This window comes from Bos indicus x Bos taurus, chromosome 26, assembly GCF_003369695.1.
Source record: "Bos indicus x Bos taurus breed Angus x Brahman F1 hybrid chromosome 26, Bos_hybrid_MaternalHap_v2.0, whole genome shotgun sequence".
NCBI classification, from domain to species: domain Eukaryota; kingdom Metazoa; phylum Chordata; class Mammalia; order Artiodactyla; family Bovidae; genus Bos; species Bos indicus x Bos taurus.
This window is the reverse complement of record NC_040101.1, coordinates 35616613-35643678: the sequence shown is the minus strand read 5'-3', so window position 1 is coordinate 35643678 and position 27066 is coordinate 35616613. Positions and strand designations below refer to the sequence as shown.

At 36.9% G+C, this 27066-nt stretch overlaps 1 protein-coding gene across 2 annotated transcripts; it reads right to left on the bottom strand.

Moving 5' to 3' along the window:
- Window positions 1-1014: 1014 nt before the first annotated feature.
- Window positions 1015-27066, bottom strand: NOC3L (NOC3 like DNA replication regulator). 2 transcript variants are annotated; one of them, XM_027529255.1, is made up of 21 exons: window positions 26929-27066; window positions 25790-25997; window positions 22787-22919; window positions 21744-21901; window positions 21086-21145; window positions 19606-19736; window positions 18424-18585; window positions 17964-18057; window positions 16116-16291; window positions 15595-15723; window positions 11112-11243; window positions 9376-9456; window positions 8943-9043; window positions 6797-6869; window positions 6648-6711; window positions 6490-6561; window positions 5982-6163; window positions 4599-4727; window positions 3818-3915; window positions 1848-1932; window positions 1015-1500 (listed from the first exon to the last, which is right to left on the bottom strand). In XM_027529255.1, the coding sequence occupies exons 1-21, from the start codon at window positions 26935-26937 to the stop codon at window positions 1372-1374; spliced, it is 2406 nt and encodes an 801-aa protein (XP_027385056.1). In that variant the 5' UTR covers window positions 26938-27066; the 3' UTR covers window positions 1015-1371. The 2 variants fall into 2 exon arrangements, with proteins under 2 accessions (XP_027385056.1, XP_027385057.1); XM_027529256.1 differs by having other exon boundaries at window positions 21092-21145; window positions 26929-27058.

The following is a 27066-nucleotide window of genomic DNA, read 5'->3' as shown; positions in this document are numbered from 1 at the left end:
TGTATATGTAACAAGGTTAAAAGCATAGTGCAACTGTGGAATAGTTGATGAACTTCTATTTTAAAACTGATTTTTCATTTAAAGTATAGTTTCTGCTGCCAAAGTGAAATATAAATGTATTTATATACGTTTGGAAAAATAAATGATTTGCGACACATACTGGTCACTTGTGTTCCAATGGGGAAAGACCCCTCGGTCATCTAAACAAAGATTCATAACATTTCTGGCTTTTAATATCTATAAAGTGGGTTAGAAGCAAATATTTATATGTTGAATCATACATTTCTCACCATTAAATAATCAAGCCTAAAACTGATTTTAGAAACTAGTTGGACTGCTGTGCGTTTTTTTTTTAATTCTCAAAAGAATAGAAAAAGGAAGCTTTTTTATTCAACTATTCACAGTAAAGAATATTTATAAACAGGTAATTAAAACACTTACTTCATAGGCCATTCCTAGAATACGGCAACAGTCACATAAAATACTACTTTTTATTTATATTCCTAAGAATAGGCATTTCACCATTTAAAAAAAGGGGGCGGGGGGAATCAAATAAAAGCCCCTCGTGCTGCACGCATGCTAAGCCACGTAAGTAGTGTCCAACTCTGTGCAGTCCCATGGGATTGCAATCCCATGTAGCCCTCCCACCTCCTCTGTCCATGGGATTCTTCAGGCAAGAACACTGCAGTGGGTTGCCAAGACCTCCTCCAGGGGATCTTCTGACCCAGGGATCAAAGCCGTCTCTCTTACGTCTCTTGCACTGGCAGGTGGGCTCTGTACCACTAGTGCCACCTGGGAAACCCAGAAGACCCTCACTGGATACCTTTTATCCTTAAGACAGAGTGGTAATGTCTCAGACTTGTTTTTTTCCACCTGGAAGGGATTTTTCCCCTTTCACCCTCCAGAGCATGTCAGAAAATATGAAGGACTTCAAAGAGACTAGAATCACACTCAAACTTTCCATGAAAGCAACCATGATGAGCACTCGTTCTTTTTCCCATATACCAAATTAGGTTACTTCTTGAAGTTTATTGTCCAGGAAGAGCCAAAGAACCTGGTACCCAATTGAAAGCTATTTTTCCTTTTCTCAAAAATTTTCATAAAAATATATACACTCAAATTTAGAATGTTTCTCGCTTCCATCATGGTGGTGCAATAAAAATAGATTTATTTGGTTACAAAGAGTAACTGGTAAAAAGGAATCTCATAGTCTTGATTTTCCTGTGCATATTTTTAGGATTGGGACAGAACCGTGTGCCACGCAAATAATTCTTTCTCCTCAAGAGAAGGTCCTGAATTAACAATAATCTTTATGTGCACCCGCACAAACACACAAATATACAGGAAGTCCACCGACTCCTCATTCTTCCACTACCGCAGTGATGTTTCCAAACATTTGGTGAAATCCAGAGGCAACGGAGTAGCAACTTGACTGCAATGTCTTTTGATCAGTTGATTTAACTCTTCATTCAAAAATGAATCCCCTTGTAAAACTTTATCCTGAAAAAATATTAGAAGTATGAGTTAAAAGTCTGCTTATGCTGTAAGCAAAAGACAAGCCATGAGCAAAGCTACAGATGGCAACAGCTGACATCAAAGCACATGGAATGTAACAATGACAGGGCCCGCATCAGGTCTTGGACATGCCAGCTAGTCTACACTGAATCAAGTCTCCTGTCTCCAAGGGAATCCAATCCCAGAAATTCACCCTACCATCAGCTCCTAGACATGAAAAAAAAAAAAAAAAAATCCACCTAGAAAACAATTTAGCAAGTTGAAATCAGTTACTAAGAGACATTTAGTTTTTATTCCATCTTTTAAAAAAAATTATGAAAACTATCACATACCTTCCTTTTGGAGTTTGAAGATTCAACAGGAGGATTGAAGGTCATTGCTGCCATGCTATAAGCCTCAAAAAGTTCTGCAGCAGATCTATAATAACAAACATAAGAAATGTAAAGGCACCAATCTATCCATAACTTGAAAAGTTAGACTGCACCCGAAGAATTAGATCGTACCCAGAGAAAACAGTTTGTACTCAATGTATACTTCTCAATCTCCCTCACCTACTTCTCTCCTCCTAACCCCCTCCTTTCTGGCACCCCCTCATTGTTCTCTGTATCCATGACTGTTTCTATTTTGTTGGTTCATTTATTTTGAGAGTGAAATCATACAGTATTTGTCTTTCTCTGACTTATTTCACCTAGCATAATACCTTCTATGCCCATCCATGTTGTTGCAAAGGGCAAGCTTTAATGCCTTTTTTCATGGCTGAGTAATATTCCAGTCATATATACCTCACTTTCTTTATTCATTTATTGATGGGCATTTAGGTTGCGTCCATATCTTGGCTATTGTAAATAATGCTGTGATGAACTTAAGGATGCATATATATTTTCTAATTAGTGCTTTTGTTTTCTTTGAAAACCAGCAAAACATACATATAAAATAAGTCCTAAATCCCCATATTAAAACTTCATTATCCAACTAAATCCACCTCATATAGGTCTGGTATACACGGATAAATATAAGCCTGAACGAAAAGAAGGCTGAGCAAAAGACCTCAAGTTTAATGTGATCAAATCTCAACTCAATCAGTTATGTGAAAGATATGCAACTAAGTGTTAAGTTAGTCGTGAGAACACAAGGCATGGAGTTATCTTCCACGGATTTCCAACAGTGTAATTCTTCAGTTTGCGTGGATTGGAAGCCAGGAGAGGCCAATCAGGACAGAATAAATGTCCACACCCTTGCGTATATATGAATCCTTAATGATCTGAGACTGAAGAAGGGCAAAGGTTAACTCTGTCCTACCTAGAAGGAAAAGAATTTATAGGAAATTACAATTTATACCTCATTAAGAGAGGTGGGTAGCTGACTATTATGATGTAAAAATACAGATCTGTTTTGTTATCTCTCCAGTATTTCAAGAGAAGCTGGAAATGTGATTTTTAGGTGAATTCCCCCAAATTTTACAATATAGCAACTAATCAGACTTTTTCTCAAACACTGACTAGACCAGAAAATTTTGTTTTCAGGCCACCTGTCTGTGGTCTCTGATTAAAGAAACCAGTGGGGCTGTAATAGCTCTGAGTGGCGGGACTATCACAAAGGTGTCTTCTGTAGAACCAAGTATTTCCTAATTGATCTTGTGTGGGGGTGAGGGGAGAGAAAAAATAATTACTACTGTTTCAACTTCTTTGTACTTTTTGAAATTTTTCAGAATAAAAACTTGTGGGTAAAGAAACTTCTTTTAGAAGGACCCCTTTCCCCATCTGGAAGAGAAAGATGAACACTGTAAGTGCTGGTCCAGATTCTGACCAGTCAGGGGACACAAAAAGATAGTTGTGAGGCCTAACAAGAGAAACTGCTGCCTTCTAGGTGGCCGGGTTCAAAGCACTTCTCTCTGCTTCTTCACTTCTCCCTTTCTGGTCCTAGCAGAACCATTCAGAGGGGGAAAAAAGGGGAGTCTGGTTAGACTCAGGGATCTTCACATAAAGCAAATATGGCATCATCTTATTAAAAGTTGACCCTAAACAATAAGCACCTGGGGATTCACTATTCTCTCTATTTACCTGTATGTGTGAAACTTTTTATAACTAAAAAAAAAAAGTAATTATTCAAAACAAACCAAATCTCAGTTAGCAATGTTTTCTCCTTGGAATAACTCAAGAAAATGAAGTGGACCAAATCCAGATGACCAAATGGCCACTTTCCATTTTGAAATCTATTACTTTGTAAAAAACAGATTTCTCATAGTCAAAACAGCTATCAGTGGTAATCTGGAGTTCTATAATAAGGCGACGCTAAACACTACCTTCGGCTCAATTCTGGCTTGAGCGCTTCCGAGCCTTCTGAAGGGGCTCCGGCAATGAGGTGAACAGCGAGCCTCCGCACGATGGGATGGTAATGTCGCTGAAGGGGAAAGAGGACCACCACATTTTGCGCGGGTCAGTATTTTATAAGACACAAGCCACAGTTTAATTAACACCAGTTTTTCTAAAAACTACAAATGCATATCTAATTCATTAGAACCACCCACCCACAGAAAAAACAGTACCTTTGCTCACAAGATTCCAAGTCTGATGACCAAGCTACTAGTGATGTAGCTTAGTCTTGCTTTTACAGTATGAAAAGGAAAATCAAAAGGCAATTTCTCTTTCAGAGTAAAAAAAGTTAGTTTACAACAGATTTCCTGAAATGTATTTCCACTCGAATGCTACTGTTCACGCTATAGAGTCACAACATAGGTGAAACCCTCTTGAAACTGGCAGGCTTCCGAAGTCTCCCTGGATAGGACCCAATACAAATATGCCTCATAACGAATCTTCTATTTTGAATAGTGTCAGGGAAAGATTTCAGGAAATCTCACCCTACAATACTGTCACCACTTTCTGCTTCCTTAGAAAATGCATCTCAGCATCTTAATAGCAAGAGCAAAGTGAGATGTGGAATATTAAGACAGGAATTGTAGGAAAGGCAGTCCCAAAACAAAATACATTAAGTTCTCTGGCAATTATAGCTACTTGGGCAAAAACTGAAAAATTTTTTCACAAAAAGGAAAGGGCTTGGGTGGGGGGTGGGGGGGATCCTCTTACCCGCAGTGCATGCAATTCCCAAAGAGCGGTGTTCTGAGCATTGCAGTACTCGGGTTCATCCAGCTCAGGAAGGAAAACCCCACTCCCCTGAGATTCATTGTCAAGCAACAGGTCTGTTTTAGGGAAAGTCTGCAAAAATGTCACAGAAAAAGAAGGACTAATTAAAACAATATTATTAATTTTAAGGATGCTATTGGATTCTGTACTTTTATTTCCATTTAAACATAATTTGGTTCTATAGTTACATAAGAGATATAAGTACTGTACTTTATACCTAGTTTTAATTTCTGCAATTTAAGTTTGCTCCATAACAGAACAAAAATTGCAAAAGAATATTTTCTTAGCTTGCTTTGAAAATAATTCATTTCATCTTGCAAAAGAAAACAGATATTCTTTCACTCAGCAACCCCACTTTTAGGAATCCTTCTTATAGAAATAATTACATTAGATACACATGTAAGAATATTCACTATAGCATCATTTATAATAGCAGAGACGCAAACAACTTATATCCATCAAAAGAAAAATGCAAAGTGTAAAAGCCAGATTGCTTAAATTTTAATTTCAACTCTGCAACTTACTAGTAGTGTCACTTTGGGCAAGTTTCTTAATTTCTCTGGACCTCAGTTTTTCCTATCTATAAATGAGAAAAATAGTAGCTACTTCAGAGTTGCTATGAAGATTAAGTGAATTAATTTTTGCAAAGCATTGTAACAGTGCTTTCACACAGTAAGAACCATGTTAAACCAGCAGTCATTAACAAGACAAAGTAGCTGTATTTTTACTGACACAAAAATGTGTTCGCCACCAGTAAGTATTAAAAAGAAAAGTTGTAGAACGGAAATGTATATCATAATCCCATCTCCATTAAAAGAAAAAAAATTCTGTTTGTGTGTGTTTAGGACTTCCTGTAGCTCAAATGGTAAAGAATCTGCCTGCAATGCAGGAGGCCAGGGTTCAATCCCTGTGTCGGGAAGATCCTCTGGAGAAGGGAATGGCAATCCACTCCAGTATTCTTGCCTGGAGAATCCCATGGAAAGGAGCCTGGTGGGCTACAGTCTCCAAGGTCGCAAAGAGTTGGACATGACTGAGTGATTTACTACTTGTTTGTATTTAGCGTACACATTTACATATGAATTTTTTAAGGTCTTCTGGACGGATATGCACCACCTGGTAAAAATGGTTATTTCTGGAGAGTGTCAGTAGGAGTGGAATGTTTTCCTTTCATAATTTTATGTACTTCTTTTATTACTTAATCTTATCACAAATATGAATTACTTTTATAATTAAAAAATACTGTAAGTGGGGGAAAAGACATATATCAAACAAAACACCATTGTTACATAGCAAGAACGATGCTCCATCTGTTTGCACCCTACTTACATGCATTAATATTCTGTTAGTTGCTAAAATGCCAATGCTCGAATTTGGAAGCACATGAAGAGCAAGGGTACAAAGGCGCTTGATGAAGGCCAGGGCCCGCTGTTGAGAAACTTGCTTTCTGCGTTTAGTCAGCATGACATCAAGACACTGGAGGACGGTCTCAACGCCTTCATTTGTAGCACCTGAAACAGCAGGTAAGACCCTTCAGGGCTGGTCTCATCCCTTTTTCATTACGCAACTTCACTGCCCTTGAAAAATCTCAGATGAACCTGTCATACGTGTCCCACATCATCTCCCTAATTGATGAAGCAGTGCTACCCTGCCCATGTATTGCTCTGAGTTGGAATTCATCTCCAGTCAACTCCAAAAGTTTTCTGAAATACAGATGTGTGGCACTGGCAGGCCGGCATTTTATGTACCAGCTCCTATTTCTCAATTCTCATTGACTAGAACTGCAGTCATAACATATTCTTAAAAGATAAAGATTTACTATCTTAAACATACGTACCTGCATGTAACTTGAACAGTGTTTTGTAAAGATGAGTATAGAATTTCATTGGATCAATATTCAGAACATCACCTTTGAAATAACAACAAACATCAATTAGGTATGTTACAGCCTCCACAGGCCAAGACAAACAAAACTTGGTCAAGAAACTATCTTACCTTGCCCAGAAAGAATATGAAAAGCAGTCTGGACACAGTGAAGACTTTCTTGATAGCTTAAGTCCTTCAAAAGACAAAGACAAAAAAAGGATATTAAGAATAACTACAATTTATATCTTAAAAAGTAATTCATTAGTAGAGTTACTTACACCAGACTCAATGAGAGAATGTAGAACTACTAATAAATCATCAAAAAATTCCACATTGATAAGGTGAGCAAACCTAGAATCAAACAAAATTTGGTTAAAAGGTAACATAAAAATAGACATAAAGAGCTTAAAAATTAACCTTGACTTTAAAACGGTGTTTTTAATATTACTTGTTTCAAAATGTTAGCTATGCTAGAGATGATAGTGATTATATTTTTCATTAATTCATACTGGCCTCTTGGACAATTCATACACAACTAGACACTATACTCAGCAGGAGTATATGAGGCACTAAACAAATTAAATATATTTCAAAAATACTCCTGCTCAGAGAAAAAAGTTGCTAAGAGCAAAGAGTCAGCTCTGAGACAAGCTGACTAGGTGCCCAAGTGATGTTCTAAGTAACAAAGGAGTCATCAGTTCCAGCTTCTAGGAAAATGGGGCAGGAAGAAGGAAGAGAGGAAAGATTTTGCTATTAATAAGAAAACGAACCCTAGGAAAGCTTAAAAGAAATGTTGGACCTAGTGTCCAGCTCAGGCTCTTCAATTAATTACCTACATAATCCTAAATTCTGGCCTTCTATTTCTAGAAATAACTGAGATCACTCAATAGAGTTAAAGAATCATGTGAGCTACTAAATGTCAGAGCACTCTGTACACTATAAAACGTTAGGCACTGAAGTAGTTCAAGTCAGGATATCTCTTCAGAATTAGTGCAAGAGCCTTTGACACTACGTAAATCTTAGAAGGAAAGACCTTAGAGGTCACAGATTCCCTGTGCATTGGTACAACCTTTTGGAGAAGTAATATAGCAATAATTATCAAAATTTAAAATGAACATATTCTTTGACCTAGCAATATACGCACACAAGTACATTGAAGCTATTTCCAGTGTAGCACTGGGCACTGATCAAATAAAGTATTATATATCCATAAAATGGAGTATCATGAACTTAAAAGTGGGTCTGTATATACTAACAAGGAAGGATACCCAGAATAACTGTTTATCAAAAAAAGAAAAGTTACAGAACAGTATACATTTGTGTGAAAGATTCAATCTATATGAAAGGTAGGTAGGCAGATTTATATACTGGTAAAGGAAAGAAGGGAACTTATGATCTTTTAATTTTTAACTGCATTATTTCAATTTGTATTAATAAATGAGCATTATGTTTAAAAAAAGAAATTGGTCACTGAAAAAACAAACAGGTCCTCCCTAATGTAATAATACCTTCTCTTCGAATCTCTGACTTACATGTCTTTCAATGACAAGAACCACACTATCTTATGAGGCAAAGCATTTCATCACCAAACAGCTCTAGTCATTAGGAAGTAATTTCTTCTTTATTGAACAGAATCTGCCTTTTTTCTATCTTCCAGACATTAGTCCTATCTCTAAAGCTGGGCTTCCAAACAATGGTAGCCACTGGCATTTGAAATGCGGCTAGTTCAAACTGAGATGATATGCTATAATGTAAAATATATACCATTTTTCGAAGATACATTATGAAAAAAGGAATGCCAAATATCTCATTAATGTTTATCACTGACTACATGTCAAAATAATATTTTAGATAAAATAAATTCAGTAAAATATACTTAAATTGATTTCACTGTTTCTTTTTCCTTTTCAATGTGGTTAAAAGAGAATTTTAAATTACGTATGTAGTTTACACTATATTTCTATTAGATAGCACTGTTCTATGGGACAGTATCTCAAATAACTGTAGAAAACTATCATGACGACCATAACTCTGGCTCACATCCCCCAACAGGTTCATCAGGGTTCACAGAAAAATACAAAAGGACCTATCTTAAGAGGAACAGATTATATAAGACCAAAAACTGACTACAGAGCAAAAGGAAACCAGAACGAAGGGATGAATCTTAGGGACGGTGAGAACTGAGTAAGCTGGAGGAAAGAGTTAGTGAAGGAAATGAAAAAAACTAAAGGTTTGAGATGAGAAAACCAAAAAATGTGTAGTGTTACAAATAGTTTCAAGGAAAGGCTAGTAACAAATAAAAAAGGAATGAGAACTGAGAAGGACACGAGGTTATCATTAGTGAGCCCTGTTTAAAATTCATGATTATTTTGGTCTTATTTATTTAGAAAGAATTTAAAAGATTTCAACCTACACAGCCCTTACTTGGCAAGACCTTCCAAAACTGCTGGCAAGAGAGGTGACCTCTGGGCCTTCTTCAGTATTCTGAAGTAGGTTACAAACACGATGTTCAGAGTCTCCGTGTGCTGAGAACAGACAAAATGACTTCAGTATAACCTAGTACACTTTCTCCCAAGTTAGCAAAACGATCACTTTTGAAAGCCCAGTCTTTTCTGTCTTTTCCCATCCCTCCTCGCTATTCAACCTTAAGAGTTTCAACAAAACAGAATGAAGATACACATCCTGTTATTTCCTAAAACTACCATCATCAATCAGGTTACTATTTCCTGCATATCACACACCTAAGCCCCATGAAGTAAACCAAAGTCGTATAACCATAAGTTGAAACAATGTCTCTAGTTAAGATTATTTAACAAAACCTTTTTAAAAGCATAAGAGAATGTGTGAAACCGCCTACCAGTTTAAGTTTTTTCTCAGTACTCTCTGAAGCTTCTGCCTCCCGAAGTTCTCTCTCTAGTTTCTCTTCTGCTTTCTTCCACTGAAAGTAGATTTTAAAAACAAGGGTGTACCACTGAGTGAAGAAGCTAGCTTCAGAGACGCATTATATGTCAGTATTATGAAACACATACAACACCAGAGATTGTCTACAGATACAAATACAAGCAAAAATAGAAAAACATGGATAAGAAACATACACAAACCAATTATATGACAGTGGCTGCCTCCGAGGAGGAAGGCAGAAGAATGGGATTGGAGAGAGGAACAAAGGGACTCCAACTCCATCACCAGTGTTTTCTTTTCAAGAAAAAAAACTGAAGTGTATTAATACTTGCTCTTCAGAATGATAAATACATGGGATATGTTATACTACTCTCTGTAACTTAAATTCTATTGTTACTCTCTGTAACTTAAATTTTCTATAACTTAAATTCTTTCAAAAAGAAAAAATGGACATGCTCAGCCCAGAAAGAATTCTTATTGTGAAATCACGAAAAACGTGGAAACCAGTCATCAACAATACTTCCCAAACTTATTAACATATAATGCATAAAACTAGATACTAAACATACAGAAATTCAACAAAAAAACAATTTTTTCCCACTCCTTCCTGCTGTAAGAGCAGCAAACAGTGGTTGCTACACTGCCTGAGACATAGGGGACTGAGTGAGGAATAGTTTCCTCCCTTCACATGAAGTTGTTAAAGATCTGCTAAGAATCTCTGATTCCCCACGGTAGCGACATACATGCTATTCCTAACAGGCATGTCCAACCTACATTAGGAGAGTGTAGTATAAATAATTTAAATATTAACCTTCATTTGTTAACAATCACTAAGTCTATTTTGACATTTCTGCCTTTTTAAAAAATTTATTTATTTTTTAACTGAATTATAATTGCTTTATAGAATTTTGTGGTTTTCTGTCAAACGTCAACAAGAATTAGCCATAGGTATACATGTGTCCCCTCCCTCTGATATTTGTCTTGTTTTCAAAAGTTATTAGACCCATTCAAAGATGGATATTTCTGGAAATGACCTTTTATTTTGTTCCTAATAACCCATTTGAATAACCTAATAAACTGTTTAGAAATGTTTTGAGAAGAGATCATGATGATGATGGTGGTGGTGGTAACCAATGTTTACATAGTACACCCAGTGCTGTACACTCCGTTAAGTGGTTTTCCTATATTATTCTATTTAAACTGCACAGTGACCCCGGCAAGGCAGAACTATTATTAGCTCTATTTCTCAAAATACTAAAAAAAAAAAAAAGTTTACAAAGTCCCATAGCAAATAAATAAAAGTCTGGAATTTCAACCTGGGTTTCAAATACAAAGCAACAGAGAAACAAGATTCAATTAAAACCTATGTTGTTGCCAACTTCACATGAATACACCCTTTCTTTTAAGGAAGGAATCTGTGTTATCACAACAAATCTAAGATGATCTTAAAAGCCAGCACGGCAAGAAAAAGCCAAAGGATAAAAGACAACATGGCAAGAAAACCTTTTCACCTGTTGCTCTTTGCTAATAAATTGTCAGTTAAAGTTGATTTCATAAAACATTTCTTTGCAATAACTGGGGAAAATAAAATCCTCTAAATATATTTATATATGATTTAACTATGATTTTTAACCTGTGCCTAATTGATTTTACTCTAAAATCAATTAAAACCAAAAAGGAAATCAATCAAACCTTTCTCTGCATTCTTGATAGAGTTTTTCTCTTTTCCTTAAAAGTCATGAACTTTTTTGGTTTATTAATATCCTCTGTATCTTTTTTCACTTCTATTTCTTTGATTCTTAGGCACAAGAATGTTTTTAACATCTGTTATTGAAAAAAACACAAATACACAGCTTATTATTTATATTGCTCTCAAATACTTTAAACAGAATAAGCATTAAAAATGTTATTTCCTTCCTTCAAGCTAAAAAAAAAAAATCCAAAAAACAAAAAAATTTTGCAACATCTTTTATCACATTTTACACAAAGTTCTATTATCTTTTTGCTAAACATATTCAGTAATTTGTCTATGATTGGAGTGTTCTTGCCTGGAGAGTCCCAGGGACGGGGGAGCCTGGTGGGCTGCCGTCTATGGGGTCGCACAGAGTCGGACATGACTGAAGCGACTTAGCAGCAGCAGCAGGACACTAGCATTTGTCTAAATGCACATAATTTTACTTTGCAATGAAATGAGAAGCAGAAGAAGAGAACACAATGTGGCACCGGCAGACAGGACTGCAAGAGCAGACAGGCCAGAAAAGGCTGGACCAGCAAGCGGGAAGAGGATGTTTTAGATATCTCTAAACCAGCTTAAAGCGTCTGCCTACAATGTGGGAGACCTGGGTTCGATCCCTGTGTTGGGAAGATCCCCTGGAGGAGGAAATGGCACCCCACTCCAGTACTCTTGCCTGGAAAATCCCATGGACAGAGGAGCCTGGTAGGCTACAATCCATGGGGTCGCAAAGAGTCGGGACACGACTGAGCGACTTCACTTTCACTTTCAAACCAGCTTTCATTTCCCAAATCAGATTCAATTCTGCAGTTAACAGTTCTCATCTTTTTTCCCCCAATAAAAAAATAATATGAAGACTAGTGTTATTCATTTTAAAACAATTTCTTTAAGCCAGTGGTTCTCCAACTTGACCAAATATCACACTCACTCAGAGGGCTTGTTAAAACACAAACAGCTAGACCCCATCCTCAGTCTCTGATTCAGCAGGTCTGTCATATGGGCCCAGCTGATGCTGGTCCAGGGACCACGAGTACTACTGCCTTAAGCCATTAAAAAAAAAAAAAATCAGAAACTAATTCAGAAATTGATGTATCGTGTGCTACAGCGGCCATCCAAACACAAAGAAAAGGGGCTTAAAATCCTACACTTTCTGGGGAAGAAACCACCCTTACTGACCTGCAGTTACAGCAGCATTGTGTTTGCGTGTGTGTGTTGCAGGGGGCGGGGTGGGGAGCGGTTGGAGAACTACAGGTTTGTATTATTTTTAAGTTCCTACACGTACATTTTGAAGAAAGCTGAGAATTTCATTTAAAGTGTGGAATGGAAACCAGGAAGAATGAAAAGCATAAATACTACACCTGAAATCATTCTAGGTATCAGAAGATTCTAGTATTTTGTAGGTATTCTGTGTGCTCATAAAATATCTCCAGGGTATCTTCCCAACCCAAGGATCGAACCAGTGTCTCCTGCACCGCAAGTGGATTCTTTACCTGCTAAGCCACCAGGGAAGCCCCCTCGCAAAATAAATAACTCCAAATCAAAGAAAGCAGTGCATGGTCCCTTACTAATCTTTGGTAAAGGAACCAAGAATGCACAACAGGAAAAGGACAGTCTACAAAAATTGGTGTTGGGAAAACTGGATATCCATACATAGAACTGAGACTGGACCCTTATCCTACCAGTCATAAACGTTAATTCAAAATGGATTAAAGACCCCAAACCATAAAACCCCTATAAAAGAAAACGCAGGGCCAAAGCTCCTTGACACTGGTCTGAGCATTAATTTTTTAGATATAACACCAAAAGCACAGGCAACAAAAGCAAAGCAAACAAGTGAGACTGAAACTGGAAACCTTTCACATGCAAAGGCACTGATAAGATGCAATGGCAGCCTGCAGAATGGGGGAAATATTTGCAAATCATGTATCTGGTAAGGGGTAACATTCAAAATACTAAGGAACTCAAACAACTCAGAAAAAAAAAACAAATAACCTGACTTAAAAAAGAACAAAGAACCTAAGTACGTATGTTTTCCAAAGACGACGAACAACAAATGACCAATAGACAAATGAAAAGATGCTCAACAGCATAACCATCATAGAAATGAAAATAAACACGGCAGTGAGATACCAGCTCACATCTGTCAGAAAGGCTATGGTGGCTCAGCCGGTAAAGAATCCACCTGCAATGCAGGAGATCCGGGTTTGATTCCTGGGTCGGGAAGATTCCCCTGGAGAAAAGACTGGCAACCCACTCCAGTATTCTTGCCTGGAGAATCCCATGGACAGAGGACCCTGGCAGGATACAGTCCATAGGGTTGCAAAGAAGTCAGACACGACTGAGCAACTAAGCACCCAAGCAGGCACACAGTGCAGTTGGAAGAAGAGGAAACCCTTGGACACTGTCGGTGGGAATGTAAACTCATACAGCCATGTTGGAACAGTATGGAGCCTCCTCAAGAAAGTGCAAACTACAATTATCATATGATCCAGCAATCCCTCTTCTAGATATATATCCAAAAGAAATGAAATCAGTATCTCAAAGAGATACCTGCACACCCATGTTCATGGCAGCACTGTTCACAGAAGACAAGATATGGAAACAATCTACATGTCTGCTGGACAGATGAATGAATAAAGCAAATTGTGATAACATGGATGAGCCTGGAGGACATTATGCCAAGAGAAATAAGCCAGACACAGAAAGACCAATACTGTATGATCTCAAGAAGTGGTACACATAGAAACGGAGAATAGAATGGTGGTTGCCAGGGAGTGGAGGAAATAAGGAAACTGGTCAAAGGATACAAAACTTTCAGTTATGAGGTGAATAGGTTCTGGTATCCAATGTACAGCATGGTGACTACTGTTAATAATATTCCATTTTACACTTGAAATTTGCTAAGAGGATAGGTCTTAAATCGTCTCACTACAGAAAAACGGGTAATTATTAGAGGTAACGGATGTGTTAACCTGACTGTGGTAATCATTTCACAATGTATACATACATTAAATCATCACATTGTACACCTTAAAAAAAAAATCACTGTAAAAACTATAAATATACAAAACAAACAAATACCAAGAAAGTAAAGGAAGCAGTTTATATTCTAGCATCGATAAAATAAAAGTGTTTCCTCACATCCAGTTTTGTGTTCAAGCCCTATTATCTGCTTACTCTAATATTCTGAGTAATATTTAAGCTCAGTATTTGTAATTTTAGCAGTTCAGCAAAAATGATCAGCTTCGGGGGATGAAAAGGCTTTGATAACAAAGGAAGACTTTAAGGTTATAAAACAGTAAAAAATTAAATTAACAAAGATATCTAAGGCCCAAAAGAAGAAAACCATAAAACTTCACTTAAGAACATCAAGGTAAGATACTTCATATTCTTGAATAAAAAAAAAAAAAAAAAATCAATTCCATAAAATAATTAAAATGCAAAACTTCTATGAAGCAAAAAGACCACAATCCAAGATTAAAAGACAGCAACAAATATTTGCAATTTATAGAGCAAAGATTTAATGTGCTTACTATGTAATGTAAGCTCAACAAACATGGACCTTTTGTCTCTTTTGTTCACTACTTTATCCCTAGGACCCAGAATAGCGCCTAGTACATAGTTTTTATTGACATAAATGAGTATTTTAAAAACTATTAACATATCATTAAGAAAGACAAATACCTGAGGGAAAAAACTGGCAAACAATACAAACAGGTAAAACATTCAAATGACTAATAAATGCATGAAAGGAAGCAAAACCTTACTAAGAACAATGTGTAAACAAAATAAACCACCTATTAATATACAATTTTTTTACCCACCAGGCTAACAAAGAGTAAAGAGTGAAAATACTCAACATTGGGTAGGTTGTAGGGAAATGACACTCATCACTGGTGCGAACACAAGTGTTCAAATGTTTTTGGAGGACAATTTGATTTTCTCTTTCAAATATTTAAATGTGTATACTGTTGGACACAGTATCAACACTTAAGAAATTTAACTCACAGAATATTCACACAAGTGTGAAAAAATAACATGGCCAAGATGTTCTTTTCTATGCTGACTGTAATAGCAAAAATCTAGAAACAACTCAGCCGCCCCTCAAGTAGGGACTACATATTCACCTAACGGAATACTAAGGCAGACGTTCAAAAGAATGGGATAGCCCTTTACATAAATCCACAATCCATAAAAACTCCAGAATAGTTTCCATTGTATAAACCCATTTTTTACTTTAAAATATAAACACAACATGTCTCTATACATAAATGTCTATGATAGAAGGATACACGCCAAATTGTTATGAGTGTTTACTTTAGGGGAGTACTTTCACTTTATAGTTTATACACTTCTACAAAAAATAAATGCTTCATAACAACTGAAAATTAACTTTGTACTTTAAAAACAAACACAATGCGAGGTGAGAAAAAAAAGGCTTACCTCTGGCCTAACTTCATAATTTCTGCCCTTCACATAACCAGATATCACTTTAATTACACCCAGGGAAGCTTGGCCTAATTTATCTTGTTTAAACAGTTTCTTCACTGCTTCACAACACATTTCAGATACCTGAAAAATAAAATGTTGCACTAAACCAGTGTTTTTCAACTGCAGTGGTACTGACATTTTGGGCCAGGTGATTCTTTGTTGTGGGGGCCTGTCCTATACATTGTTTAGAAGCCTCTCTGACCTTTATCCACCAGATCCAGCGGCAACAATCCCCTCCTCCCACCACCAAATGTGTACAGACACAAGCCTGATGTTCCCCAGAGGGTAAAACCAGCTGCTACTCAGAATTGCTGCAACAAATTTATTTTCAAACAATTTTCTTGAAGAGACAGTATTTAATGGACCCCATTTTAGCAATAAATAAGAGCTCCAAAACAATTTTGAGAGAGAGGAAAACAATAATCACATGGTCTTGGATTTTCTGTTAAGGAAAAGCAGCAAAAGCAACCCACCAATTTTGACATGTCATTCATGAGAGGGACGATCAACACAATGATGTTGTTGTGAAAGTTGAAATGAGGCAGGGCCACCAACAGCTCACACAGGCTCTTCACAGCCACCTCTGCCAGGCCCTTGTAGGCCTTTAAGGAAACCACATTGCTTTTCTTCAGCTTCCTTTGCTTCCAGTCTAACAAAAGATAACTGGAGTTACTTCACTCACTGGTTAAAATTTCAATTAATTAGCTTATTTTACACCAACAGGCAATCATATGAAAAATCAACATATCATCTGAATTCTTAAATAAGAGTTGTCTACGCTTAAGACACAAGTACAAATGTTATCACTAACATTTACCTACCATCATTCATCTTCTGACTCTCCCCACAATTACAAGGATCTTAGATCTTACATCATTTCCCTGGGCTTAGTGCTAATGCTCATTGTGGTATCTTTACCCAAGAGGTCCACAAGAGGTTTAACTTCTTCATAATAACTGATGATTCCCAGTACCTTTTTTCTAGAAATATCTACACACACACTCTGTAATGTACTGTAACACAGTATCTTGAATATAAGATACTTGAATATACGAAAATATGCCTATTTTTTTCTAAAGTAGGTTCAACACCTCCCTCTTCATCATACACAGCCAGAGATGAGAAAGACAGTGACTTTTAAAATTTTAATTAATTAATTAGATTTTTGGCTGTACCACAAAGCATACAGCAACTTAGTTCCCCTACCAGGAATCGAACCCGTGCCCCCAGCAGAGGAAGTATAGATTACTAACCACGGGACCACCAGGGAATTCCCCAAGTGCCTTTGTTTTGAACTTGCTTCTCATAAATGTGATTTTTCCTCAAGAGACTGCATTCACCATAATTAAGAACAATATTTTCTATTTACTGACAAGACTTCATAATGGATAAATGAATGGATAAACAAAATGTAGGGTGTACATACAATTGGATATTATTCAGCCTTAAAAGGGAGGAAAATATTGACACACACTACAACAGGGAAGAATCTTGACATTATGATAGATAAATAAATGCTAGTATCTAGGTTCCAGCTGAGATGACAGAGCACAGAAGCAATATCCATGCCACCCACCCCATTCCACGTCCTTACTGGGCCAACAGATTCAGATCTGTTGCAGCTGAGATGGCAGCTGGGTGATCCTTAGACCCAGCACTGAGTAAAGGAGCCCAACTGAGTCAGATGAAAGCTCCTTGCCTTGGCAAGAATCTCTTCCCCATTCATGTCAGAATGATTCCTATGCCCTTTCTCCTCTGAACGAAGAGAAAGCAAATGTTAAGTCCATTTTCAAGGCACTCATTACGTCCAATCACATTATCTTTCTCCCCTGACCACTCCTTCCAAATAAAAAACAGTAGAATAAATTCTAACCATTCATAAATTCAAGAAACATACAACTATTTACTAGGTACAGGACTGCAGCAATGATAATACTAATACTGATAGCTGATAATGCACAGTATCTAGTACAGGCACTATAATCCTACTTCATACCTATAAATTAATTCACTCCTCACAACAATTCGATGAGACTGGATTGTTCCTATTAAAGAAAAGCATCAAAATACTATTAAAGAATAGTACTTTAACTATTCTTATTCCCATTTTATAGACAGAAAAACTGCAGCACAGAGAGGTTAAGTCCTTTGCCTATCACAGGTACTAAGAGGTGAACCAGAACTTGAACTCAGGAAGTCTGACTATAGACTCTGTCCCTCATCATACACTACACTGACTCAACACACAGGACAGAATACAGAATTCCCCTTCCTGATGAGAGCTCGGTGTGCTACACACTCTTAGGATACTTTTAATATACCTTTAATCATTTGCTCCAGATTTTCCAAATAAAATTTGTATTGGCTAACCAGGCCTTCTTCAAATTCTCTTAATTTCTGGGTTTCTTTGCGAATCTAAAGAGACCAAAAAGATCATTTTCTTAAATCAAAATATTAAAATCCATTTTTAAATTAGCACAAAATATGAGTACTCCCACTATTTCTCCCACCTCTGCATGCTCAGTTGCTAAAGTCGTGTCTGACTCTTTGTGATCCTATGGACTATAGCCTGCCAGGCTTCTCTGTCCATGGGGTTTTCCAGCAAGAATACTAGAGGGAGTTGCCATTTTCTCCTCCAGGGGATCTTCTCGACCCAGGGATTGAACCCACATCTCCTCCATTGTGGGCAGATTCTTTACTACTGAGCTATCAGGGAAGCCCTTTTCCTGTCTCTAGCAAAGCAAAGTTTTCAGCTTGTGTAGCAGTTATATCCAGCATTACCTTGGTGGATTTTTCTGCCTCTGTTAGGGGTCGTATTTTATATGAAGGAGTAATGTCTTTAAATAACTCCATCAAAGAAACTATCACCAGCTTTCGAACAGTAACAGCCACATCAGGATCCTGCTCCATCAGCATAGAACGTAATTCTTTCAATTTTTTAATCTGTTAAAGAAAGGAACATATAAGGCTAGAGAAATGGCAAGATAATTATGAACAAAAGAAAACCACCACACATCTGGCACAATAAGTGGAATTCACACAACGGCTCACAGTCTAGTCCAGCCACACACAGCTCCAGACACTGCTCACGTTAACAACACATAAATCACTAAAGTTGTAAGTTCATCAAATTTTTGTTAAAAAAGCAGTTAGAAAAAATATACTTTAAAAAGTTTACATTTATTAATCTATTTTTAGAAATTCTTTTTTTATTGAGTTTTCTTTTAATGATGCTACCTTTTTTTAAATTGAAATATAGTTGATTTACAATGTTTCAGTTGTACAGCAAAGTGATTCAGTTATACCCATACAAACATATATGTATTCTTTTTCAGATTCTTTTCCATTATAGGTTATTACAAAATAATGAATATAGTTCCCTCTGCTATACAGTAGATCTTTGTTACTGATCTATATTATATATAGATTATAATAATCTATATCTGAATCCCAAATTCCTAATTTATCCCTCCCCCACCCTTTTCCCCTTTGGTAACTGTAATTTTGTTTTCTATAACTGTATCATTTATTGAGATTCCACACATAAGTGATATCGTATGATATTTGTCTTTCTCTGACTTTATTTACTCAGTCTGCTAATCTCTAGATCCATCCATGTTGCCACAAATGGCGCTGAGTTTTCTTAAAACATGTGTCTTATTTCCCTGAAAACACTTTCTGAAATATATTGTTACATACATCAAGTATAGTCCAATATCTTCATTCAGAGATGAAAAAATAAGACTCAGAACGTTCAAGCAACTTTTCTAAGATCACAGAAGAAACAAAGTTCAGATTTGGATTAGGCTAAGGTTCTATGTACTCTCTTATTTTAATTCAGTTACTACCATTTTGTTAATGTCCTTCCTTTCCATGTGTGCTTATAGCTAAGAAGAGAATCTTAAAAGATCAGACTATTACACCACATAATATGAACAGCCTAAGGAAATTAGTTACACTTACATTACTTTCTGGATCTGATAATATGGCAGATGCTAAGGCTGCAATATGCATTTTCCTCTCCTGTAGTTTCTTCTTCCTCTCAATTAAATGTTCTTCTAATGTCAGCTCCTTAATGGGCTTCTCAATTATCTCTGAAATAGATTAGGTTTCACCTCTTAAACATTTCTTTATTTACAAGTATCCAAGAATCTTAATGATTAAAATAATTTTCTTGTAGTAACAAACAACCATAATGATAGCTAACTTTTACCAAGTACTTGCTATGGGCCAAGATTACTATTAATACATATAAATCTCTCATCAATCACATGAGGCAAATACTATCATTAGCCTCATTTTATAGATAAACTGAGGCAAAGAGAAAGTAACTTGCCTAAGCTCAAATATGTGGCAGAAATGGGATTTAAATCCAGGTAGTCTGATTAAGAGTTCTTATTCTTAAGTACTATGCTAACTGTTGCTGTTGTTTAGTCACTAAGTCATGTCCATTCAACTCTTTGTGACCCCATGGACTGCAGTCCATCAGGCTCCTCTGTCTGTGGGCTTTCCCAGGCAAGAATACTGGAACAGGTAGCCATTCCTTTCTCCAGAGGATTTTTTTGACCCAGGGATCAAACTTACGTTTTCTGCATTGGTAGGGATTCCTTGCCACTGAACTATAAGGGAAGCCCACTGTGCTAATAAACCCACAATAATTCATACAAATTAAGAGAAAGAACAATCTGAATTAGTTTTTAAAAAGTACAAAACATGCTCCTCTGTTTTCAACTCTATGCAAAATACATCTACCTTAAGAAATGTACATGGAACTAGATTTACCAAACACACAAGCATAATCACCAAATCACAATTTACCAAATCACATAAGCCCATGAAGAATGACCCAAAACAGTTAAAATAGTTGCCCCGTAATCTCATTTACACTAATAAGGTTTGCTAAGACAAAGTAAAATTTAACTAGTTTGTTTTATCACAAATTCCAACCCAATATAGTTTAAACCATAAAATATGTTCTTTCAGTTTAACTGTGATTAGAACTGGTCCAACTATTAGAACCCACATTTAGTTATGTAAAACAGACATACATAAAGTATAACTGCTCTAAGAAAGAACCAAAATAATTTTATACCAGAGTCATTTTTATCCTTTAGGTTAAAAAGTTAATAGTTAATTGTAGGCAGGTCCTTAAATTATGATTAAAAAGAATTCAAAATAGTAATAATTTATCAGACTCTCCACGCATGCCTAGACATCACCAAATATAAGTGCATAAAATTTTCCATAGGAAGGGCAACAAACAATCAAATTACACGAGGTGAGATTTTCAAACTGTGGGAAAATGTTCAAAATGACCTTGAAATGACCAATACTCCAAAATGCACATTCCAGCTTGTATCTAAAACTAATTCACTATTAAGTAAAAAAAAAAAAAAAAAAAGTAATTCTCAATTAACAGTTTAGTAACTAGAAAGATGCATACCATTACCTTCCTCAGGTTCCATCTCTTCTTGATCCTCTTCGTCTTGGTTACTGTCAATAACTATATGGAAAATATGCATATTAAAAATGTGATAACATACATAAGTTGTAAAACCACAAGGAAAATCAGGGAAGTGATTATCATAAAACTCAGGAAAATAGTTACTTTTATTAGGAGAGAACAATTAGTGATTAAGGGGAGCAGAAGGGATGTTTCTGAGTGCTGGCAGTATTTCTTGCCCAGATGGTAGCTTTATGGGCAGATTTTTTTGATAAACCACATTATTTCACATCTTTGAGTCCCAGACTTTTGTGTTTTATTTCACAAAAATACACGTATGAAAAAAAAAGAGGCTAAAAAAGGACGACTAGTATGTTTCTAATTTTAGAAACAAAAAAATGAAACACTCTGAAAAGAATCATCTTAACCTTGCAGCTTCAGCTGTACTCACAGTACAATGGGCATAATTGTACTATGAGATAAGCATTTGTATTTCCGGCCAGAATTGTCAACTTTGCTCTATGACTAACTGTAGCTACCCTGTTTTGTAGATATGAGTAAAAGTCAAAGTAAAATAAATTTTGAATGAGAAAATTTTGAACGTGATATTAGTAAGGGACCAAAATTTTAACCTAATACACAGGCTGATCAGATTCACCTGGTTTCTCTCTGGTCTGTGGGATTATACCACTTTTATCTTTGATAGGAAGTAAGTGAATCAGTTCCTTCTCTGGTGCAGTTTGCAGAGTTCTTGGTATTTTTTCATATTTATCTATAACACTCTCATGCTTCCGTTTCTTGACGTGAACAGGCTCACTGCAGGAAAAATTTCAATATTTTTAAAAAAGAACTTAAGAGACTTATCATTTTAAAAGTACATAAAAATAACTCACTAACCAAATCTTTAATAGGCATAAAGATATTAGCACTTAGATCAGGAACATAAGAGACATTTGTATAGTAAACAAATCATATGGCCTACCATATAAAGCCATAAAACTATGGCTTACATTTAGTTTTCCCTTTAGCGGCAAAATAAAAGTAAAGTTACAGATTTTTTTTTTGAAGAGTATTCCACAGAGCCAACGTGGACATTGTGCCAAATGTTTTACTTTCCCCAAACCTTCAGAACATAGCATGGACTTTGGACTTCACCTAAGTATTAAATTTCAGATCCATTATTTGTGACTATGGGAAAACAGTTCCCTTTCTGTGAAATAGAATAATACCTACCTGATATGGTAACATGGAATGGGAAATGGCAACCTATTCCAATAACCTTGCCTGGAAAATTCTATGAACAGAGGAGCTTGGCAGGCTGTGGTCTATGGGGTCACAGAGAGTTGGACACAACTGAGCAATTAAGCATGGGAGGGTGACGGTGACTGAGACATGGGCAATGTGGCCATAAGGAACTCGGGACTGTTTTGCCTCAAACAGAGAGCGTACGTCACCCATTCACTCTGCTTCACTATTCAGACTCAAAAGAAATAAAGATTTATACTAAATAAAATCATTTTTTTATGAGCTAATTTTATTTACGAAATAAACAGAATAAGGTTTACAGAACAGGGTTTACAGTTTACAAACTCCAGTGTTCAGAGATGAGCAGCATCTTGCACTACCCACCTGAGTAAAATTCAGAACCAAGTTTTTAACGTTGAAAGGATGTGAATGACTATAATCTAAGTGAAGTATTACCTGGAAGAAATGTCTCTCGTTAGAAAAGATGCTCTTTGTCCTAAATCTTTCATTAACTGTAAGTCATCTTCATCCATCATATCTAAAGGAAGGGCTTCCTCCTCTTCTTCCTCTTCCCTCTCAATCCTTTTACCTGTTCCAACAAACAACAAAAAAAAAATCAGGAATTAGTATTAGAGACATAGAATCCTGTGTTTTTGTGTCTATGATAGGACAAGCTTATGTTTTTCAACCACCTTAGCCCAATGTTTCTAAACGTGAGCACTACTGACGTGTTGGGCAGGACAATTCTTTGCTGTACTTGGTTGTCATGGGTGAGGCAAAATGCTAGCATCTTTGACCCCTTAAATCTAAACACCAAGAGCATTCTAAATGCCAGGTCACTTACACCAAGCGTAAGAATTTAAAATACATCCTAAATTCGTTAAATTTACATGTAAGAGAAAAATATGCAGCAGCTTAAAAATTTTTTGGAGGAGGAAGCAATGATAATTGTGTCATCTGCTGCAAAGATCTGGTAGATCATATAGCTAGAATATGGCTCTCAGTCTCAACAACTGTATGATATTGTATATCTTTATATCATTTAACAATTCCCTGCTGATGAACATTTTGATTATTTTCAAAATAATTTTTTTTTTGCCATAGTGAAAGTTGCTCAGTCATGTCCAACTCTTTGGGACCCCATGAACTATACAGTCCATGGCATTCTCTAGGCCAGATCACTGGAGTGGGTAGTCTTTCCCTTCTCCAGGGAATCTTCCCAACCCAGGGATCGAATCCAGGTCTCCCACACTGCAGGTGGACTCTTTACCAGCTGAGCCACAAGGGAAGCCCAAGAATACTGGAGTGGGTAGCCTATCCCTTCTCCAGCACATCTTTCCGACCCAGGAATCGAACCAGGGTCTCCTGTATTGCAGGCGGATTCTTTACCAACTGAGCCATAAAGGAAGCCCCTTATAGTTTCCATATTTTTGCCATAATTAACCATAATAATTGCTATACTGCCAAATATGCCATAATAATTACCATAAATTAACAGTGTTGCAACGAACATGCCTGGGCATATATACTCTTAGAAAATATTTTCAAATAATCATAGGATACATTCCTAGCAGTGAGATCTCTGGGTCAAAGGAAAGTCTATTTTTTTTTTTTTTTTTAATTCTTACTGTGATAGTTCACATATGAGTTTATGTGTACATACATATTTTTCTCCTTTTTACTCAACTGGTGATAACCTATAATTTCAAGTGGGTGGAAGTTCCAATATACATGACTGTTCATCATTTATAGACTACTTCATGTTAGAACATAAAAAGTTTCCTTCTTTCTTGAAACATGTTTCTTTCCATTTCCAAGACATATACAATTTAAGTTTTCTTCCTAATTCTCTGGCTCCACCTCAAACCACATTACAGGTTTCTCTACTCACTTCTTAAATGCTGGCGTTTCTTAAAATTATTTTCTGGGTTCTCTTATTTTCATGTTACACAGTCTCCATGGTGATTTTACTCCAGTCAAAGGCTTTGATTACCATCTATATAGTAATAATTTGCAAAACTATTCTCTCTAACCCAGGTCTTTCACTTGAACATTATACCTATACCCAACTCCCTAAGAGACTTAATTTAGATGCTCAACATGTAAGAAGAAAGACATTTTTTGCTTTTATTTTTAAAATATAATACCTAACATATCATGCTTTTTAAATTCTTCTGAAATTTAGATAGATCTTTAAACATATCTAACTCAAGCAAGGCCTATTTTTTTTTTTAAATAAATGAAGTATTTTTTTTCTTAAATAAATGAAGATTAAGTGACAGACTAAGGCCACACCACTAGTAAGAAACAAAATCTGAGAAAAGCTCAGGCATCCTGACTTCCAGTCCCATGCCCTTTTATACAATCACAATAGCATGGTTGCCAAGGGATCAAAAAGGTCCGTCTAGTCAAGGCTATGGTTTTTCCTGTGGTCATGTATGGATGTGAGAGTTGGACTGTGAAGAAGGCTGAGCGCCAAAGAATTGATGCTTTTGAACTGTGGTGTTGGAGAAGACTCTTGAGAGTCCCTTGGACTGCAAGGAGATCCAACCAGTCCATTGTGAAGGAGATCAGCCCTGGGATTTCTTTGGAAGGAATGATGCTAAAGGTGAAACTCCAGTACTTTGGCCACCTCATGTGAAGACCTGACTCATTGGAAAAGACTCTGATGCTGGGAGGGATTGGGGGCAGGAGGAGAAGGGGACGACAGAGGATGAGATGGCTGGATGGCATCACTGACTCGATGGACGTGAGTCTGAGTGAACTCCGGGAGTTGGTGATGGACAGGGGGGCCTGGTGTGCTGCGATTCATGGGGTCGCAAAGAGTCGGACACGACTGAGCGACTGATCTGATCTGATCTATCTGAAGAGAATGAGATGTAAACAGGAAGAAAGAAAAGTCAGATATAGTCAAATATTAATACTCTGAAAGTGCAAGTTCTGCTGTAGCAAAATGGGTCTGACTCAGAATGGTCACATTCCTTAACTGTTTTGAGTACTTGGGAGTTTTGAACAGGGTGACAAAAGAATAACCTTGACAATTACAGCTCAATTTCATTTCAAGTGAAAAGAAAGCCAGAAGTTGAGAAAACTAAGTGACACTTGGCAACACTGTGAAGAATGCATCAGAGAAAAGCAATACTCTTTCCTTAGCTAACTGCCAGTGAAATGCGAAAGTGGTAGCACTGGAATGCCCAAAAGTTATTTACATGGTTATTCTGAGTTTGTTTCCCAAGTATGCACTGAAAATCTTCAGATCTGCTTTCTAAACAAACTAAAAGCAGAAGCTGGGTCTCTTTCACCATGAATACTGCATTAAAATGTTTTCTCATAGTGACTGAAACACACAGGACTACAATCCTTCCCTAGGAGTGATGACTAAAAAGCAAAGTTATTGCATGAAAAATATTTTAGAACAAATCAATAGAAACTGGAACACAGGAATGTTTTCACAGTTACCTGGTTGTTTTTCCTTTGGGTCCTCCAATGGAACAGGTTTCTTAGACACAGCATCTTTTACAGCTTGCCTCAGTTTCCTCTGCTCTTTACGGTACTTCTTGAGAGTGCTTTGTTGTTTAAACTGTTTGTTTTTTAGCTTGTTCTCAAGTTTGACTTTACTAGTTTTCAACAACTTCCGAAAGCTTGGAACCTGTTTTTTATTTCTTCTCTAGAAAACACCAACAGAAGGGGCACTGAATACTCAGAAAAATAAATTACTTTATTTTTAAAATCAGGTTAAAAAGAATTGATTATTTCATTAGGCCAATTCCACAATTTTAATGTCTCACAGTCACGGGTCTTGCATATAAGAGCTAAAGCCACACTATGGCATTAATCCTACAGAACAGCACTAGATCAGGAGTTATTCAACGGGAGGTTCCTACAGTGAGCAGAAATCACAGCGGCTCAAAAGGGTCTAAGACTCAAAAAAGTGTGAAAAACCACTGAGTTACTGGTAAACAGTTATTCAAGGCTAGTTTAACACTTGTAGTTTGGCATACTAAGATTAAAATGTTGGCTGTCTGTAGCAATAACAAGTGATATTTACATATCGCTTAACTGTTTACAAAGTGCTCTAACATATTACCGCCAACAGCCTAGAGGTAGTGACTGCTGTTATATTACTGATGAAGCTACAGCTTAAAGAGATCAAGACAAAGACCCTTAAAAGTAAGGAAAACAAAACTGAACTTGCATGTGGATTACAATTTGCTTTTCTATATACTTACCTTTAGGAATAAAAAAAAAAAAAAGGACTTATCTCAGGTCCCAAGACTCATAAACTTATTGAAAGCAGGACCGTTTCTCGTCTGTAAAATAACGGGTTCAAAAGATGGTCCTGAAGAACTCTTCAAGTCTGACATCTTATGAACTCAAGACTTCGTGCTAGTGTCATTGCGGCCCGCTGAAGCCAAACGCGCACAGTGGGTGAAAAAGGAGCCAGGTCTAAGGGAGAGGAAGCTGACAGCGCGGAGAGCCAGAAGGGAGTCCAGGGAGCCCCTAATCTAGGCCACTGCCGCCGCCCCCATACATCGGCAGCGACTCTGTGACCCAAAAGGGTCCTAAGCCGCGGGGACCAGGCTTCTGAGGTCACTTACGGCCTTCATCCTTAAGTGTGCAGGGTACCCCGGCTAGACAAATTCGCCAGTGACAGTGGTAATCCAGGAATCCCGAACCCGCAACACACGTGCGAAATCAGCAACACTGAGCCAGCCGGAAACTGCCACTAGCCCCTC